Source organism: Vulpes vulpes, chromosome 1, assembly GCF_048418805.1.
Source record: "Vulpes vulpes isolate BD-2025 chromosome 1, VulVul3, whole genome shotgun sequence".
Lineage (NCBI taxonomy): Eukaryota > Metazoa > Chordata > Mammalia > Carnivora > Canidae > Vulpes > Vulpes vulpes.
The window spans coordinates 21323710-21345044 of record NC_132780.1 but is presented as its reverse complement, the minus strand read 5'-3'; the positions used below and the strand labels follow the sequence as shown (position 1 = coordinate 21345044).

General features: G+C 42.5%; 1 protein-coding gene across 9 annotated transcripts in view; it reads right to left on the bottom strand.

Moving 5' to 3' along the window:
* Positions 1–21335, bottom strand: part of ZNF471 (zinc finger protein 471) — a 40535-nt gene that overhangs the window by 3534 nt on the left and 15666 nt on the right. For 2 of the 9 annotated variants that reach the window (XM_025985359.2, XM_072760031.1), the window contains exons 4-6: positions 5955–6032; positions 3266–3392; positions 1322–1417 (exon numbers count right to left, since the gene is read on the bottom strand). In XM_025985359.2, the coding sequence (XP_025841144.2) occupies positions 1322–1417; positions 3266–3392; positions 5955–5987 (256 nt within the window). In that variant the 5' untranslated portion in view covers positions 5988–6032. Of the gene's footprint in view, positions 1–1321; positions 1418–3265; positions 3393–5954; positions 6033–6528; positions 8901–21335 lie in introns of those variants that run through there. The other 7 variants (XM_025985363.2, XM_072760059.1, XM_072760040.1 and 4 more) reach the window with 7 other exon arrangements.

The window sequence follows — 21335 nt, the reverse complement described above, 5'->3', positions numbered from 1 at the left end:
AGATTTTTATTTATTTATTCATAGAGACACACACACAGAGAGAGGCAGAGACACAGGCAGAGAGATAGAGGCAGAGACACAGGCAGAGGGAGAAGCAGGCCCCATGCAGAGTGCCTGATGTGGGAACTTGATCCAGGGTCTCCAGGATCACGCCCTGGGCTGCAGGCGGCGCTAAACCACTGCGCCACTGGGGCTGCCCATAATGAAGAAATTTGTATTGAAGACATGATACTAAGAGGAAACTTCAGGGAAAAAGTTGCTATCAAGAAACGCAAAAGAGAAAGTGCTTTCTTTTCCTATCTTATCCATAATAAATTACTGACTAATCCAATGCTCCCTAAAGCAGTTTTCTACTATTTGTCAAGCATTATGGACATTAACATAATAAAAGGCCAACTGTTCTTGAGGAACATAGAAATGAAAATATGAAATATCAAGTGTGAGCCCATACGGTAAAAAGTAAAGCTCGTATAAAAGTTCAGAGATAGAAGAGATCAAATCTACTAAAGCAGTTAAGAAGGACTTTGAGAGGTTAACTAGCTTCCTACCCCTTCCTACTTGTTTCTTTCCTTCCTAACACTCAGCCTTCAGTAATTCTAGAATTGAGGACACAAAAGTTCAATGAATCAATCACCTATGGTTTTTTTTTTTTAATTTTTATTTATTTATGATAGAGAGAGAGAGAGAGAGAGAGAGAGAGAGGCAGAGACACAGGCAGAGGGAGAAGCAGGCTCCATGCACCGGGAGCCCGATGTGGGATTCGATCCCGGGTCTCCAGGATCGCGCCCTGGGCCAAAGGCAGGCGCCAAACCGCTGCGCCACCCAGGGATCCCCACCTATGGTTTATATTAAATAGACAACTAAGAGGAGAAATACTGGACAGAAAAACAGAAAGCTGGATACATCATGGATTCCTCCCATGAAGGTAGTCTTCAATACCACAACCTCCCAGAAAGGCTCAACCACTGAGCCACCGAGGTGCCTCACAAAGAAAGATTTAAAGCAGTAGGACAGGTTATGATTTTCAAGCACCTACTTTAGGAGTTAAGATTTAAGAAACAGAGAAGCTTATCTAAGTCTATATGGCAAAAGGAAAGAGAAGATGGGAGAGACCAGATAAAGACTTTTACAAATTGAGTTAGCTATTAGAGAGAAGACATTTGGGGAGCCATGGTACATAGTAAAGTTTCGGTTTTCTCCTCAGGATTTGAAGGCATGAGAAGAGTTTCCAAATATGATAAGAAGGGAGAATGTATCATCTTTGAAAATAGTTGAGCCATTATCTAGAAAGGATTCCCCTATCTGGTTCTCCCATACTCACCTGGGAATGGGCTTCTTGTCATCTCAGTCTTCATCTCCCAAGGTTCTTTCCCTTGCTCCAATAAAGAGATCACATATGGCTTGGAGATGCAAAGACCTGCATACAAAAAAAAAAAAAAAAAAAAAAAAAAAAAAAAAAAAGGCCTTGAAAATTGGCCATGTTTTGGGTATTTCAGAACTATAAGCCAGTTCCTTAATACCAATGGAATGACATAACATGAATGATTAGATCAAGGGGTAAAATACATTCTATTTTTTTAAAGATTGTATTTATTTATTCATGAGAGACACACAAAGAGACACACAGGATCATGCCCTGAGCCGAAGGCAGAGATGCTCAACCGCTGAGCCACCCAGGCATTTACCAAGGGGTAAAATACATTTTAGACACAGATTACATAAAGCTTTTGGCATAGTCTAGTGGGACTGCCAACAGTCAACTCTATAAGTTAAAGGATTTTCTAAGAGGCTAGGGGCAGAAATTCTGCCCAGTATTTTCACAGGATCATTAGACAGCCAGTAAGTGATGTATTGTAAAGAACCCCTAGAGACAGAGTTTGGAGTTTGAGTCAAGTTAACTGCCTGCTTTTAAAAACAAAAGAAAACTCTTCAGGGGCATATAATAGAATCTACAGCCTCTACAATGTATTATTTACAATGTCTGAGATAAAATCCAAAATTATTACAACTAAGTAGAAAGAGGAAAAAGTGAATCACACTTAGGAAAATAAGCAATTAATGAAGAGTTAATCAGTGATAACACAGATGTTGGAATTAGTAAACCAGGATTTAATAATCACTATTATATCTATACCCAAAAAAGTAAAGGAAAATATGCTTAGAATTTCTCAGCAGAAAAATAGAAATTATAAAAGAGAACCAAATGGAAAGTTTAGAATTGAAAAATCTAGTATCTGAAATTTAAAAATTCACTACTTTGGGGTCACCTCAGTGGTGCAGTCAGTTAAGCATCTAACTCTTGGTTTCAGCTCAGGTCCTGACCTCAGTGTTGTGTATCAAGCCCTGTTTTGGGCTCTGTGCTCAGTGCAGTCTGCTTGACATTCTCTCTGCCTCTCCCCTACCATTTGTGTTCTCACTCTCTCTTTTTCAAATAAATAAATCTTTTTAAAAATTTACATTGGCTTAACAAGACATTGAAGACACAAAAAGAGTAAGTAAGGGACACCTGGGTGGCTCAGCAGTTGAGCATCTGCCTTTGGCTTAGGGTGTGATCCCAGGGCACGGGGTCCAGTCCCTCACTGGGCTTCCTGCATGGAGCCTGCTTCTCCCACTGCCTGTGTCTCTGCCATTCTCTCTGTCTCACATGAATAAATAAAATCTTAAAAAAAAAAAAAAAAAGAGTAAGTAAATTTGAAGTTAAGTTAGTAGAAACTATCTAATCTGACATTCAAAGAAAAAAGATTTTAAATAATGAACACAGATCCTCCTCAGTTACCTAGGGCATAATATCAAAGGTTCTAACATACTTGTAATTGAAATAGTAGGAGGGACAACAGAAAAAATTATTTGAAAAAATAAAAGTAAAAATTACTCAAATTTGATGAAAGGCATACATTTAGTTTCAAGATCAGTGAACCACAAGCAGAATAAAAGGGTTCCCTTAATAGCCAGTGAGGTGGCCCAGTGCCGAGAAGGGTCCAAGTAAGTTTCCTAAGAATATCTGAAGCCATTTTTATAGTTTGTGTCTCACCAGTTCAAGGACCTGAGCTGAAGACAGATGCCCATGATCTCTGGTCCTGGGATCAAGCCCTGTGTTAGGCACCACTCAGCAGGGAGTCTGCTTCTCCCTCTCTTTCTGCCCCTCCACCTCACTCGTGCTCTGTTATTCTCACTCAAATAAATAAATCTTTTTAAAAAATGTTTTAATAATAAATAAGAGTCCCTAACATAATTCTAAATTATGCAGAGAGGAAAATATTCTTACCCAGTGATACCAGGTTCTGATAGTTCTCCAACATCATATTCTTGTACAAATTCCTCTGAACAGGGTTCAACCATTCCCATTCATCCTGGGAAAAGTCTATTGCCACATCTTTGAATGTCACCAAGTCCTAAAATAAAATAAATACACTTTTGATCAACCAATGCCCATTTTCATGCATAACTCCAAGTTGAACCTTTAAATTGTTTCTACTTTATGTAAGAAATAGCCCTTGGAAGAGAAAAAAATTAAACCATTACAATATGAAGTTCCAACCTAAAATAATGGTTCTTGAAGTGTTAAATTGCACTGTATGCAAGGCTGCTAACCCATTTCTCAGCATGTGGAAATATGATGGACAGGTGGCCACAGGGCAGTAAATACAAGCCTCAAGGAATAACTTATACCTGTGGTTGAACCTTTAAAAACAAAAAAGATGGGACATCTGATTGAGTGTCTGCCTTTGGCTCAGGGTATGATCCCAGGGTCCTGGGATTGAGTCCCACATTGGGCTCCCTGCAGGGAACTTGCTTCTCCCTCTGCCTATGTCTCTGCATCTCTCTGTCATTCATGAATAAATTAAAAAAAAAAAAAACTTTTACAAAAACAAAAAAGATGATCTAAGTTGATATTTTGCAAATGGTCCTCTATGAGATCCCAGTGTTTCAGAAGGGAAGGGGCACTGAACTAATAGGGCTGATTTTATTTTTTCTTACACAATAAGAATAATGAGTATAATTAGAATGCAATTTTCTGATGCTATGCCATTAAGAACTAGCATGACATGGGGCACCTGTGTGGCTCAATGGTTGAGCATCTATCTGCCTGTGGCTCAGGTCATGGTCCCAGGGCCCTGGGTTTGAGTTCTGCGTCAGATTCCCTATAGGGAGCCTGTTTCTCCCTCTGCCTATGTCTCTGCCTCTCTCTCTGTGTCTCTCATGAATAAATAAATAAAATCTAAAAAAAAAAGATCTCTCTCCCTCTGCACCTCCCTGCCCATGTGCTCTCTAAAATAAAAAAATATAATTAAAAAAGAAAACAGAAATACAAATAAAACTGAATTTAATCCAGGGCTCCTGGGTAGCTCAATCTGTTGAGCCTCCAATACTTGATTTCGGCTTAGGTAATGATCTGGAGGTCTTAGGATCAAGCCCATAGATGGACTCCATGCTCAGTGCAGTCTCTTGTCCCTCTCCCTCTGTTCCTCTCTTGGCTCCCCTGTACTAATTAATTAAATAATTAATTAAATCTTTAAAAAAAAAAAAAAACAAACAAAAAAACCAAACTGAATGTTGTCCAGCAACAGAATCAAGTTAAGAAATCAGTTAAGAAAGAGATGAATTAAAAAAAAAAAAAAAAGAAAAAAGAAAAGAAAAGAAAGAGATGAATTAGGGATGCCTGGGTGGCTCAGTGGTTAAGAGTTTGCCTTTGGCTCAGGGTGTGATCCTGGAGTCTTGGGATTGAGTCTCACATCGGGCTCCCTGCATGGAGCCTGCTTCTCCCTCTACCTGTGTCTCTGCCTCTCTCTCTCTCTCTATGTCTCTCATGAATAAATAAATAAAATCTTAAAAAAAAGAGAGAGATGAATTATTCAATAAATGCCACTGGGTCAAATGGAGAGACAAGTGGGTGAAAAAAATGAACCCTTGCTTCACTTATCATAGGTTAAACATTTAATGTAACAATTTAAATTTAATGTAATTTTGAACCTTACTTTCACAGGAAAAAAAATCACAAAAATCAAATCTAAACTTAATCTACATACTTGGGATGGACTAGGGTTTTTTAAACAGAACCCCAAAACACAGAAGCTGTGAAGGGAAAAAACTAACTATATATGAACAAAATAACCCTGAAAGATGTATCTGTCTCCTAAGAACTGAAAAGCAAAGGGTGGTTTTGGGTCTTAAATTTCATTCTATCTCACCTATTTAAATTTTTTTAATTTTCAAAAGTTGGGATGGCTGGGTGGCTCAGTGGTTGAGGTTTGCCTGTGGCTCAGTTTGTGACCCCAGGGTCCTGGGATCAAGTTCCACATCGGGCTGCTGGCGGGGAGCCTGCTTCTCTCTCTGCCTATGTTTCTGCCTTTCTCTCTGTGCCTCTCATGAATAAATAAGTAAAATCTTTAAAAAAAAAAAAAAAAGAAGAAGAAGAAGAAGAAGTGGGAGGAGGAGGCTCAGAGGAGGCTCTATGCCTCATCATTTTTTTTTTAAGATTTTATTTAGGGATCCCTGGGTGGCGCAGCGGTTTGGCGCCTGCCTTTGGCCCAGGGCGCGATCCTGGAGACCTGGGATCGAATCCCACGTCAGGCTCCCGGTGCATGGAGCCTGCTTCTCCCTCTGCCTGTGTCTCTGCCTCTCTCTCTCTCTCTGTATGACTATCGTAAATAAATAAGAAAAAAAAATTAAAAAAAAAAAGATTTTATTTATTCATTCATGAGACACAGAGAGAAGGAGAGGCAGAGACACAGGCAGAGGGAGAAGCAGGTTCCAGGCAGGGAGCCCGACATCTATGCCTCATCATACTCAGTTTTACTTACCCATTAAGCAGTTTGAGTTAGATAGTGTGCTCTGGGAAAAGTGGGAACCAGGCCTGTCAAGACGACTGTTACTTGAGGAATTTTCAAAAAAGAGGCTTTACTAAGTCCTAAAGACTAAGACTGCCTTTCATGGATGAGAATGGAATAACTGACCTGGGATATGGCTTTTACTAGTTCAACAGTCATTTCCACCTTCCCTTCCTGGCTTCTCTCTTGGAGAACAGCAGTGTCCTAGAGGACAGGGTGGAGAGAGAGAAAGGGGTGTGAGATGATGATGCCTGCTCTCTACTCCCAGAATCATCAGCCTAAAAATTCTGTCTTTCCCTTCTTCCTCCCAGCTTTCCATGATGCCACTGCCCAAATAACTGGAAGATTCTAGGTCACTGATGGCTACTGAGGACTGTAACTTAGAATTCTATTTCTCTTACGCTTGAGTTCCTAAATCTTTCTCCTAAAAGTTGCCTCCCCCTTCTTTGGTCTTATTTGTACAAGCAAAGGTGGGTCTTTCCCTTCCTGCATCTCTGCTTCATGCTTTGACACAGTCTACAATTTGGAAATCTGACTCCAGCACATCAGAGGCCAGGGTTATCACTCCACCCAAATATCCACAGGCCTCGCCTGCCTCTCACGCTGGAACAACGGACAACAGGACAATCTAGCATCCGATTCTGCCACCTTCACTCTCACCTTTGTCTTCAAGTCCCTTGGTTTCCCCTCATTTTGTTACCTAAAACTGAAGGTGTCTCGTGTTCTAGTCATGGGCTCCAGTCAGGCACCTCACCTACTGCTTTTTACTGGAATTCTTGAACTGGGAGCAGGGAACTCTGCTCTTGGATTCTTAGTTCATTGACACAGTACCAAAACCCAACACACATCAAGAAGCTAGTGCTATCAATCTTCCAGGTAGTCTCCCCACACACATCAGCCACTCTGGGGCAGCTACAAGCATACAGCATGACACACAAACCCTGACACAAGATCTCACCTACTTCCTGACCACAGAGGACAGAATGCCAAGCACCCAAAGGCAGGCACATCCTAGGCAGTCACATACACCATGGTCTCAGAGACCTGGATACAAACATACATGGTGAAATACAAGCATCACATATACACCCCACAATCTTATTCTCTCACACATAACACGGCTTACTGCCCTCCCATTTCTGTTTTGCTCACTCAAACACACTTCACAACCTAACAGAGGCTATATCTCTAAGCCTTCAGGGGACAATGGGCAGTTCACCTGGTCTCTCTCCTGCTCACTCTGGTCTCACACACAACCATGCCACTAGCTTCCTCTCTCTCACACACCAACATGGTCCCTCACACTCCACACTCACACACACAAACACATATGTTCTCAATGGACCCTTTCAAAGACACCTGGGTTTGTCACACAGAAATACTGTTCAAGAACAAAATTCAACTGAGGAAAATTTAAATATCCAATTGGCTCTGGGTGTTACACTGTATGTTGGCAAACTGAATTTAAATAAAACATTTTTAAAAATAAATAAATCCCAAATTAAAAAATATATCTAATTGGTTCTATTCATCAATTCAAGAACAGGGCTACCTCCTATCCTGCAAGTAGAGGGGAGCGCCATGGAGTTGTACAAAACAGACATTTTTACAGGAAGGAGAGTGGCGCAAGAAGTTATGAGCAAAAGAAAGGAAAGGATTGTTTCAGGCAAGATAACTTTCTCTTAAGTAGATTACCTCATCTTCCTTTGGGGGTTAGGAGAGGGCCCCTGTGACATGTTACCTCATTGGTGCCACCCAGAAAATTCTTGGCTGGTCAGTGAAAACTCCATTTCTGGGGTAGGGTGAAACTGCAGTTAGGATGAGTAAAAACTGCCCATATGAGGACTAAAAAGTGGGCCTAAAAAGTGCCAAACTGGACCTGTAGTTTTCGTTTTACCACTACAGAAACACATTGTGTAGCTGCTCCCTCTTCACACACACCAAATATAGTGCCCTCTCTCACACTCAGGCACCTCATAGAACAGACACACATACTGCAGTCTCACACACACCAACATGCTGGCAGCCCACACTTTCTCTCACATACACACTTCCCACATCTCTGGCATCTCACATTTTCTCACACCTTCTCACATGTCCCACCTCTCTGGCATCTCACACTTTCTCTCACACACATACCTCCCACATCTCTGGCATCTTGCACTCACACACAAGACACACCCCACGTCTATGGCAGCTCACACTCTCTCACACACACGTCCCACATCTCTGGCAGCTCAGACTCTCACACACACACGTCCCACATCTCTGGCACACTTTCTCTCACACACGTCCTACATCTCTGGCAGCTCAGACTGTCTCTCTCTCACACACACACACGCCCCTCATCTTTAGCAGCTCACACTCTCACACAGGTCCCACATCTCTAGCAGCTCACACTCTCTCTCACACACATATCCCACATCTCTGGCAGCTCACACACACACCTTCCACTTCGTCTCTCCTGGAGCCTCGCACTCGAACTCACCTTCCACACACATGCACACCACTTCTCTCATTCTCGCTCTCACACTTCCCAGCATAACCTGGTCGCTCGCAGGCCTCTCGGGTCCAGCCTGCCTCACACGCTTACTCCGCGAGCTCGCCCCACCCACCTGTCCCCAGCCGGGCAGCAGCTGCGGCCTCCGCGCACCCGCCCCCCGCGGGCCGCAGAACCGCGCCGCGCGGGCCTCTGGGAAATGTAGTCCGCGCAGGAAGGCTCCGCAGCGGCGTCCCCGTTGGGGCTGCACCGCTGGGATCAGGGCGGCCCGCCTCGGCTGTCCGGCCCGGCCTCCGGGCTCCGACTTGCGACCCGCGGTAACAGCCCAGCGGCCTCCGCCCGGAAACCACTACTCTCACCCGAAGGGCCGTAGGGGCCAACGCCCAGGCTCCGAGCGAGCAGTCGGTGAACCTCCCGAGGCGGGCGGAGTAAAGGGGGAGGAGCCCGAGGAGCTAGGGGCGGGGCCTAGCGGCAGGGGCGTGTCCTTGAGTTGTAGAGAACGAGAGGAGGAACCCGAGCGCCGGAGCCTGCGTGCCTGCGATTGAAAGCCGCGGGACTCGGAGGCGTGGCCCAGGAGGTGGGGGCATTGCGGAGCCGGCGGGAGTGTGCGCAGGCGCGCAGAGAGCGCACGCCACCTCCGCTCGCCTAGAGACCGGTAGCGTCGCTGGTTACCCGGTGGCGGGTTCTGCGAAGAGGCCCGCGCTGTCGCGGTTTCTGAGCGCGCTCAGGTGCGGTTTCTCCAGGCCACGCTGTGTCTGCGGACCGTGGCGTGGCTCCGAGGGCGGTCCTCGTGCCTCCGTGGGAGCCTGGTTTTCTTCAGGAAAGAATAGGAAAAACAGCGGCCGGGAACCCTGAAGATGTCCTAGCCCCAAAGTGATGGCAGCAAATTAGGAAATGTCTCTCCTGCCAAATGGGAGCGTCATCATTAGCCTTACTGCTGAGAGGCAGTGAATGAGACGACGGCTCTGCAGCCAGCCTGCTGGGCTTGATTGAACTCGGTCCTGCCCCCTGCTATGGGGGACTAAGAAAACTAGAATAAGGAAAACTCATGCAGAGAAAAAAAAAAAAAAAAGACAAAATTCCCTAGCCTCTTGAGTTCTGATATTAACTGGATGGACAACACAAAGGAATGAGTAAAATAAAATAGTTTCCCAAATGATGGGAAAGGCTATGGAGAAACAGAAAGCAGGGTGGAGAAATAGAGAGTAGAGGAAATTAGAAGGTTTGCTTTGGAGAAATGAATAAAAGAGTAAAAATGGAGAGAAGATACCATCCACAATCCCACAATTCAGAACTGCTGCTAACACTTAACATTTGTACCATGTTGCATAAAACATATTTTCCTTTCACACCCTGGTTGCGATTTCCATACCTAAATAAACAGATAAGAAAAATGGGAGTATGTCGTACATAAACTCCATAACATTTTTCTACATCGTATGGTGAACATTGTTGCATACCAAAAGCATTCTTTAGTCCACTTTTAAATACTTGTCAAAATTATTGATTACCACAAGTAATTTGAACAAACCGCTGTTGTTGGGCTCAAAGTCCTGAATATTAAGCAAATTCTTTGTATACTTTCATCTCAAGTCTTGACCGACTGACCCTCCTGTTGGTGTAGTGTGGGTGCCTGGTAACTAAGCGTCATTGATTTCTGGGGTCAGAGATGCTCAGATTTGTGAGAATATACGAACCACGGAGGATTGTATACTGTATTTGTTATTGGAGAACTACAGAAATCATTTGGGTTGGAATACATTAGATTCTCCTACCCCGACATCTTGGTCTACCCTCCAGAGCTTCTGGCATCTTTCACTAGATCTAGGCCAATTCTACAGATAAAAATATAAACTCTGCACAAAATATGAAAAACAGTTATCTGAAAGCATCAGAGAGAGAGCAAAGGAGAAAAAAATGAAGAATAATGACTAAAATTTTCTCAATTTGATGAAAGCATAAAATTACAGATTCAAAAAGTTGAGCCTGCTGAGGAATTTTAGGCAGAGAAGGGACCTAAACTTTTACAGTTGGGTTGGATTCAGAAGCCCTCGTCCATGGCCCTCTGGCAGGAGACAGTGCTGGGTGCTGAAAATGGAGAGGGGAAAAAGCCTCCTCATTGCTTCCACCATCCGGACTACCCTCTCTTACTCTTACTCCTTGCCCTTTTCAAGCTCCCATCAAAGAACAGTTAATCTCCTGGTAGCTGCTGCACCCCCGAGCATGTGTTAAACTCCTTGGGTCTACATTGTGTAGGAGAAATAAAATGCCCAAATTCAACTGATAGGATGTAAGCAATGTTTGCAATGGGGATTGAAAACAAAAGTGAGGGCAGCCTGGGTGGCTCTGCGGTTTAGCGCTGCCTTCAGCCCAGGGCCTGATCCTGTAGACCAGGGATCAAGTCCCACATCAGGCTCCCTGCATGGAGCCTGCTTCTCCTTCTGCCTGTGTCTCTGCCTCTCTCTCTCTCATGAATAAATAAAATATTTTTTAAAAAAAGAAAACAAAAGTGATCTTGATTTAGTGTATAGTGAGAAAATGGCACTATCTAGCATAATGTCCTATCATCATGAGTTATGATTGCTATTATACTTGTTAGGTTATGTATTTACTCGTTTATCTGTTTATTGTCTAACTCTCTAGCTAAAGCATGTGCTCTACAAAGATAGTTCTGTTTGTTTTACTTCTGTTTAGAACACTTCCTGGGACAAAGTGGGTACTCAATAAATAGATGTTGAATGGGTCCATTTTAAAAATTGATGTGTTCTGGGCAGCCCCAGTGGCTCAGCGGTTTAGCGCCGCCTTCAGCCTGGGGCAGGATCCTGGAGATCCAGGATTGAGTCCCACGTCGGGTTCCCTGCATGGAGCCTGTATGGAGCCTGCTTCTCCCTCTGCCTGTGTCTCTGCCTCTCTCTCTATGTGTCTCATGAATAAATAAATAAAAATCTTTTAAAAAATAAAAATTGATGTGTTCTAACACAGGAAACAACAGATGTTGGCAAAGATGCAAAGAAAGGGGAACCTCTTACAGTATTGGTGGGAATGCAAACTGGTGCAGCCACTCTGGAAAACAGTATGTAGGTTCCTCAAAAAAGCTAAAACTAGAACTACCCTACAACCCAGCAATCCCACTACTAGGTATTTATCCAAAGGACACACACACACACACACACAAACTGATTCGAAGGGGCACATGCACCCTGACGTTTATAGCAGCATTATCAACAATAGCCAGATTATGGAAAGATCCCAAATGTTCATCAACTGAAGATTGGATAAAGAAGATGTGGTGTGGGGGATCCCTGGGTGGCTCAGCGGTTTAGCGCCTGCCTTTGGCCCAGGGCGTGATCCCGGAGCCCCGGGATGGAGTCCCGCGTGGGGCTCCGGCATGGAGCCTGCTTCTCCCTCCTCCTGTGTCTAAAAGAAGATGTGGTGTATTAACTCAGCCATCAAGAAGAATGAAATCTTGCCATTTGCAATGCCGTAGATGGAGCTAGAGTGTATTATGCTAAGTGAAACAAATCAGAGAAAGATAAATACCATGTGATTTCACTCATATGTGGAATTTAAGAAACAAAACAGATGAACATTGGGGAAAACAAATAGTGGGAGGGAGGGACTGTAAAACAAACTCTTTATGGAGAACAGGGTTGTTGGCAGGGAGGTGGGCGGGGGATGGGCTAAATGGGTGATAGCTATTAGGATGAGCACTGGGTAATATGGGTTTCAGGAGTAGAAGAATCACTAACTTCTACTCCTGAAACCAATATTACACTTATGTTAACTAACTAAAATTTAAATAAAAACTTGAAACAAAAATAAATTTAAAAATAACATTGAAAATTGATGTGTTCTATGCATATTCTCTGAATACTCACAAAGGACCAAAAGAGCTTGTCCCGTGCCAAGATGACCCCATGTAGAGATGATTCCTGTCCCCTCCCGGGTGATCTAAAGAATATAAAATAAAATCCCAGAATCAAAGAAAAAATGAACGCGCAAAGTGCTCAGAGGCTGTTTCGCGGTACAACATCGCCCCCTGCCGGACACAGGCCCAAGTACAACAGCTCCATCTAGAAAGTTTCTCGCAGGTAGGCCTGGGGGTTCTCCCCCGTGACATCCCAATCTGAAGTTAAGTTAGACTGAATAATTAGCAAGCAAGGGACGCAAAAGGCTTTGCTGGCCGAATGAAAATAGTCTATTTAGCGGTGTAGCCAACCTTGTCCTAGCGTCATCTCAGTTTTACCTGAAGGAGTGGCAGCCACCCTTGCAGGGAAATTTTATCCTTCTCTCTAAAGAGCCACTAGCTCAGTAAAGATTTTGAATTACAGAGGTTCCCCTGAAGTGCCTGGGTGCATTTCATTAATGTTTCAGGTAAGTGAAAGTGAATGGTATCTGTCAATGGCAGCAGCTACACAGACTGATGCAGTTGGGTCAGGTGGCAGAACAGGCTAAGAGAAAATACTCTAAGGACCAGACTCTACAAACACTAAGAATCTGGAAGAGCAGTGGCCTGCTTACTACTCAGACAAAAGACATAAGAAAGGGCAACTAATTTTATTAGTTATTTTACATAATTTAAAAATCACAGCAGTTGTGTAAAAGAGGGAAAGACGGGTCATAGCAATTGCCCAATTTTAAGAGAGAAGATAGGCAAATCAATACCACACTAAACATATTTCTGTTAAAATATTACTGGGTTCATAGATGAGGCCTTTTCTCCCTAAGAACCAGAAAATATATTTTATATAAAACAATAGTTCCTACAAAGTCTCTATTGAAAATGTATCCAGTACAGATGGGGTCCTACTTAACACTCCAGGAAGATGAAATTTCATCGTTTTAAAGTACTGTCAATTTAACTCTAGTCAACAAATACTCTCTGGACAAATGTTGGATCCCATGTATGCAAAGGCCAATAAAATAGAATCCTTGCCCATAAGGAATTCATAATAAAGCTAGAAACACGGATAGGCATTTTAGTATTAGAGCTCTCCAGAAAAATAGAACCAATAGCATGTACATAGACATAGAAGGAGATTTATTATAAAGAATCGCCTCACATGATTATGGAGGCTGGAGAGTCCAAAATCTACCAGGTGGGATAGCCAACTTGAGATCCGGAAGAGCTGATATTCCAGACTAAAAGCAGTCTGCTGTAGAACCAGGAAGAGCTGATGTTGCAGATCAAGCCCAAAGGCCATGTGCTGGAAAATTCACTCTTGCTTAGAGAAGGCTGGTCTTTTTGTTCTACTCAAGCATTCAACTAACTGATTGGCTGAGGCCCACCCACATTAGTGAGAGAGCAATCTGCTTTCCACAAAGCCCACCAATTTAAAGATTTTTTAAAAATTTTATTTACTTGGGATGCCTGGGTGGCTCAGCGGTTGAGCGTCTGCCTTCAGCTTAGGTGATCCCCTGGTCCCGAGATTGAGTCCCACCCACATCAGGTTTCCTTGAGGAGCCTGCTTCTCCCTCTGCCTATGTCTCTGCCTCTCTGTGTCTCTCATAAATAAATGAAATCTTTTTTTAATAAATTTTACTTATTTGAGAGAGAGAGCAAGTGCACACAAGCAAGTAGGAGAGGCAGAGGGAGAAGGAGAAGTAAACTTTTAGCTAAGCAGGGAGCCCAACCTGGGGCTCAATCCCTGGAACCCTGAGATCATGACCTGACCCAAAGGCAGCTGCTTAACCGACTGAGCCACCCCGGTGTCCTTAAAACCCATCAATTAAAAGAGTTAATCTCATCTGAGAACATCCTCACAGAAACACCCAGAATAATGTTTGACCAAATAGCTAGGCACCCTGTGGCCCAATCAGTTTGACACATAACATTAACCATCACACATTTGGGGGACAAATCCACCAACTTGTATGTACCAAGTGCAGGGAGGGCAGAAAACAATTCATTGAGAGGAGAGGTATCTGGCTGGGCTTACCAAGCAATAAGATGAGGAATGTCTTTCCAGGTGAAGGAGACACCAGACTCAAAGGAACAGTCACACATTGTAGCATTACTGGAATTCCACAAGTAAGAAGGGCAAGGGGTAAATATATTTACAAGAGGTCAGATATCAAATCGAGGTCCTTGTGGGCCACATTCAGGGGCTTGAATCCTTTCCTGTAGTTATGAGGAGACACCAAAGGCTTCTGAGTCAGGTGCAGACATGATGACTTGCATTATCTTAGTGGCAGGATGGAGATGGGGGAAGAGGCAGATGAGTGAGCCAGAGAGTCTGCTCATTTCCCGGCACTTGAAGACCTATCTAGGGAAGACTGGCATCATTTCTCTACATTTGATTCCACCATACACCATCAAGTTCACAATCTAAAACCAATCTCATGGTACACATTTGTATGCAAGAAAATAAAAGATGAGGAACGCCTGGGGGGCTCAATCAGTTAAATGTCTGCCTTCCTCAGGATGTGATCCTGGAGTCCTGGGATGGAGCCCTGCATCAGGCTCTCTGCTAAGCAGGGAGTATGCTTCTCCCTCTGCCCTTCCCCCCATTCATTCTCTCTCTCTCTCTCTAATACATAAATAAAATCCCTAAAAAAAAAAAGAGAGAGAGAGAGAGAGAGAGTAAAAGGTGACACTATTCCTAAGAGAATGTTCAAAACTAGGCTACCTGGTATAAGGTCCCTACTCCTTGCTTACCTGGCTCTCCCATAATGTGAAGGAACATGTGCTCCTTTCTCCCTAACAGCTGGGTCTGCAGATTTTCCCTCAAGGAATGTGATTCTGTTTGGCTTACTGAGGTAGCCAAATGCAGGTGTGATTGTTCTTGGGGGGTAGGGGGGCTTGGATTTTTTTTTTAATTGTGGTAAAATGTACATAAAATTTACCATTTTAGCCATTTTTAGGTGTACAGTTTGGTAACATTAAGTACATACATATACAGCACAACCAAGTAAGGTTTCTCCAGGGAATGTAAGGTTGTTTTAGTATTTTAAAATCAAGCAACATAATTTACCATGTTAAAAAACTCAAAGAATTAAAAAACATATGATCATTTCAATAGATGCAGAAAAGCTTTTCACAAAATGTAACATCCAATCCAGATAAGGACTGAGCAAACTAAGAAAGAAGGAACTTACTCATCCTGATAAAAAAAAAAATTTTCAAAACCAGCTAATTTGATACATAATGACAAAAAAATTGGATTCTTTCCCTGAAATCAGGAGCAAAGCAAGGATATCTGCCCTCACTTCTACTTACTACTGTACTAAAGGCTTCAGCTAGTGCAATAAGGCTAGGAAAGATAAATATGACACCCAGATGGGAAATAAAAAGTAAAATCGCCATTTTTGAAGAAGACTGGATCATCTTAGATTGAACAACATATACAATGTACCAAAAACAAAACAAACGGGAATAACTGAATTTAGTACAGTTGTGAGATACAGATGGAATAAACATCCACTGTATTTCTATACCATAGCAATGAACAATCCAAAATTGAAATTTTAAAAACAAATAGAATTATTGATCTATGTGTCTGTGTTTGTGCCAGTACTATACTGTCTTGATGATCACAGCTTTGTAATACAGCTTAAAGTTTGGCATGATGATGCCACCAGTTTTGGTTTTCTTTTTCAACATTCCTCTGGCTAAAAATAGGCTACCCTACAACCAAGCAACTGTGCTAGAGGGTATTAACCCCAAAGATACAGATGTAGTGATGTGAAGGAGCACCTGCACCCCAATGTTCATAGCAGCAATGTCCACAATAGCCAAACTGTGGAAAAAGCTGAGATGTCCAATGTGTATATATACCACATCTTCTTTATCCATTCATCTGTCATTGTTTTATATATATATATATACATACACACATACACAATGGATTACAATGGATTATTACTCAGCAATCAGAAAGGGTGAATACTTACCATTTATATCAACATGGATGTAATTAGAGAGTATTATGCGGAGTGAAATAATGTCAATCAGAGAAAGACAATTATATGATTTCAGTCACATGTGGAATGTAAGAAACAGTACACAGAATCATAGGGGAAAGGAGGGAAAACTGAAGTCATCAGAAAGGGAGAAAAAATGATGAGAGACTTTTTTTTTAAAGATTTTATTTATTCATGAGAGACACACAGAGAGAGGCAGAGACATAGGCAGAGGGAGAAGTAGGCTTCCTGTGGGGAGCCTGATGCAGGACTTGATCCCAGGACCTGAGCCAAAGACAGATGCTCAACCATTGAGCTACCCAGGTGCCCCGAGAGACTCTTTAACTCTAGGAAACAAACTGAGGGTTGCAGAGGGGGGTTGGGGGGGCAGATAATTGGATGTGATGAGCATGGGTGTTATAGGCAACTGATGAATTATCGAACTCTACATCTGAAATTAATGATGTTCTATATGTTAGCTTATTGAATTTAATAAAAAAGAAGAATGAGCCTCAGGTGTAGTAGCAATATACTTTTAAAAAGGCTGTTGCCCTATTTTCTGAGGGGAAAAAAAAAGACAAATAGAACTTAAAAATATGAAATATGTAAGGAATAATGTGAGAAAAGTTATGCAAGATCTATTAACTGAAAACTATAAAATGCTATTTAAAGAGATGAAAGGTTCCTTGCAGGTTCTGTTTTGCACTCTTGGAAGCTCTGATCTACCCTGTATGGAGTCCAGCTATTCTGTCCAGACCACATGAGACCAGTGAGGGGTAAGGGCTTTGGGACTACATTAAGAGGACCAAAGCAGCAGCTGATGGTGGAAATAGAAGCTCCATAATTATAATCTCAGCCACTCCTGCCTGGTGTCAGATGTGTAAATGAAGAAGCCATCTTGGATGTTCAGTCCTGGCAGGAATCACATAGACCAGAGGTTAGATACCCATCCCCCCAAGTACAATATGAATGCTTCACACACAGCATCGTGAGAAATTTATTTTTAAAAACGGTTCCTGCTCTGGCTCCTACGGTTTGGAGTAGTCTGGCAAGCAGCAATAAATAAGACAACATAATTCTGAAAACCTCATCTGCCTCCATTGTGAATGCTTAGCAGACTCCAACACACCGAACACTTCTGCTGTGTCAACCCAATGAACATCAAGGTGCTCCATGGTAGCAGAAATACACACTTTCACATTTTTCCAAATGTTAATTTAAAATCACCTTCTATTACTATTTTTTAAAATATGGCTTATGGGGATCCCTGGGTGGCTCAGCGGTTTAGCACCGGCCTTCGGTCCAGGGTGTGATCCTGGAGTCCTGGGATCGGGTCCCACATTGGGCTCCCTGCATGGAGCCTGTTTCTCCCTCTGCCTGTGTCTCTGCCTCTGTGTGTGTGTGTCTCTCATGAATAAATAAATATAATCCTTAAAAAAATCTGGCTTAAATGAGCATATATACACAGATTGCCAGTTTTGCAAATTCCATGCTCACACGTACTATGTGAAAGAGACATGGGGGTAAAAATGTATCTAAGTTTTATTGTTTTATTTATTTTCAAATATTTTATTTTTTATTTATTCATGAGAGACACACCGAGAGAGGCAGAGACGTAGGCAGAGGGAGAAGTAGGCTCCCTGTGGGGAGCCCTATGCGGGACTTGATCCTTAGACCCCAGGATCACAACCTGAGCCAAAGGTAGACGCTCAACCACTGAGTCACCCAGGTGTCCCTGTATCTAAGTTTTAAATCAAAATGTGAAAAGTAGCTCTTTGAGTTATGAGATTACAGATAACCTTTGTTTTCTTCTGTTATATACTTGTACTGTCAAAGTTCTTGCCAGTATATGGCATTTTATAATTAGAAATGAAATTGGGACATGGAAGCTCCTTTCTCTTTCCTAGGGCAAAAACAGTAGAGATTTCCCATTTCTTACATTGGATCATGAGGCTTAATCTCAGATATTTAAGAAATCTTTATTTTTTTTATTTTTATTTTTTTTAGATTTCTTTTTAATTTATTTATATTCCCCAAATGTATCCACTATCACCCTGGCTGGTTTTTGCACACACACACCCCCCAGGGACATCTGGCAAGCTCTAGAGACATTGTGGTTGTCACACTGGAAGAAGAGGGTCTCCCTAGTATCTAGTGATTAGAACCTAGGATGCTGCTGAATATCCTACAATGCCCAGGGTGGCCCCCACCACCTCACCCCCTGGCCAATAAAGTACCATCTGTATTATCTGTCCAAAATTACAATGTGCCAAAGCTGAGAAACCTCAATCTGCAGTATCTTCATTTTGTGTCCACAAAAGATCATCTAGAAGAATGTTTAGGGCATCTGGGTGGCTCAGTCGGTTAAGCATCTGCCTTTAGCTCAGGTCATGATATTGGGGTCCTAGGATCAGGCCCCATGTTGGGCTCCCGGCTCAGCCAGGAGTCTGCTTCTCCCTCTCTTCCCTCTGTTCCTTCCCTTGTTCATGCTCTCTCTTCCTCTTTCTCTCTCTCTCTCTCACATAAATAAAATCTTTAAAAAATGTACACAAGAACTGTATAATTCAAACATCCAGAAACAACCCAAATGTCTATCAACAGGAGAATGGATAAACAAATTATAGTATATTAGAATAGAATACTGCTCAGCAAAGAATAAACACTGAAAGATACAACATCAATACCTCTCAAAATGTTAGTTCAGTGAGGGAAGCCAAACAAAATAAACAATACAACCCCACAATGCTTGTTTCCATGTGGAAGAAGAAACAACAAAGTGGTCTTCTGTAAAGGTGGAGTTATGAGAGCGATGGGATTGTATTTGTTACATGGGCAAAATCCTATTGCCAACATGCATCAAACCTGTGTAATAAAGTTACCCTACCTGAGGAGTTCCTGGGATCAGAGATCCCATTTCAAGAACAGTGCCATTCTCTATGAAAATGCTTTTCTTAAAATATTTTATTTATTCATGAGAGACACACACAGAGAGAGAGAGAGAGAGAGGCAGAGACACAGGCAGAGAGAGAAGCAGACTCCCTGCAAGGAGCCCGATGTGGAACTTGATCCAGGGACCCCAGGATCACGCCCCGAGCCAAAGGCAGATGCTCAACCACTGAGCCACACAGTTATCCCTGAAAATGCTTTTCGTTATTTTTTTTTTTAAGATTTTATTTATTCATGAGAGACACAGAGAGAGAGGCAGAGACACAGGCAGAGGGAGAAGCAGGCTCCATGCAAGGAGCCCAACATGGGACTCGATCCCGGGACTCCAGGATCACACCCTGGGCCAAAGGCAGGTGCTAAACTGCTGAGCCACCCAGAGATCCCTGAAAATGCTTTTTGAAGAGTCTCCTAGTGTTGCCTCATGCAAAGGTCCCAGAAATTTTACTGGACCATCCACTTCAGCTCTGCAATCCTTTCAAGTCCTGTCATGAGAGTATGGAAAGGACTTGTCATGTCATTCAATATCCCATATATTATCTACTACGTGTCTACATCAGTCACTCAGGAAACTGTAATGTAACCCTCCTGATTTAACCCATGTCAATATATTTTGATAAGCCAAAAGTTTGATCTACTTTGTTTAGATGAACACCTCCAAATTTATGTCCACAAACATTTCCTTGCTTGCTTAGGATGAGAAGTCCTAGTGAATGCTTTTAATGTTTCTTGAGTGTCACTCTTATCTTCAGTATTATCCTTCCACAATTCAAACTCTGGGCAGTATTATAACTATACCCTGGATACTAGCCAGGCAAACAATGAGATGGTCTAAGAGAGGTGGGGCTCCTCCATGAGGATCAGTGACACATTGTGGCTGAAAGCTCTCTAGGCCCTCTGAATCCTGACAGATGTACTTATTCCAATAACAATGATCTAATTCTTTTCCACTGAATGCTCTAAACATCACACAAGCTACCAAGCATAGATAATCTGAATTATTAGTGTAGCTAAGAAAACCACGGGACCATCGTCTGAATTTAGTTGACAGCAATGACAACCCTAAGGCTTGTGGCAATAGGAGATTCTTTCAACAGATCTGCATAAAACCTGGAGATCAAGTCATTGAATTAAGGCTTTCCACTCATTTATTCATCTACTTGATAAATATCTATTAATAACCTACAACAGAACACCTAAGGTACCTTTCTAAGGACTGGGGAAAATTCTTGTCCTCATGGAGATTACATCCTGGCACTGCGAAATACATAAATATTAAATGGCTTAATGAGTAAAATAAGAGTTAGAGAGAAAAATAATGCAGGGAGGGAAGCAGGGCACACTGCTTGACAGGGTTGAATGTAACATCTAATTTTTACTGGGGGAGTAAAACTCAGGTCTTGACTTTCACAAGCCCAGTGAGTTTTGTAGGCCTTTCCCCTCTGACTTGAATGTATTTATTCAACTTGTCTTTGAAAACACCTGTTCATTTTTAAAAGTCTAACCCATATAACAGTTCTCTGAGAAACTTTCTGGATTTCAAAACCAATTCAGGATTGATCTCATTCCCTTTTTGATGAACTCTAGACAAGGTTCATTTTCGTGTACCACTTTGCACACTATGCCATTCTTTTTAAAGATTTTATTTATTAATTTGAGAGAGAGAGAGCACAAGTAGGCAGAGGGGAAGGCAGAGGAAAGCTTCGAAGAAGCAAGCTCCCCAATGAGCAGGGAGCCCAATGTGGGGCTCAATCCCAGGACTCTGGGATCATGATCTGAACTGAAGGTAGACGCTTAACCAGGCACCCCTATACTGAAAATTGTATATGCAATTTGAAATCTATAAAATCTAATTCTTTGTCCTTTGCACAAAATTTAAATGAGATGACCACTTGATATGTAGGGGGGTGGGTGGGTTATTTTTTAAAGATTTTGAAAGTGAGAGTTAGCTAGCATGAAGGGGAGGGGCAGAGGGAGGTGAAGAGAGAAACCCAAGCAGACTCTGCACTGAACACAGAGCCCAAGGCAGGACTCGATCTCATGACCCTGCGATCAGACCTGAGCTGAAATACAGAATCAGATGCTCAACCAACCGTGCCATCCAGGTGCCCCACTACTTGATATTTCAGAGTCTTGTCATTAAGTAAGACAGTGTCATGATA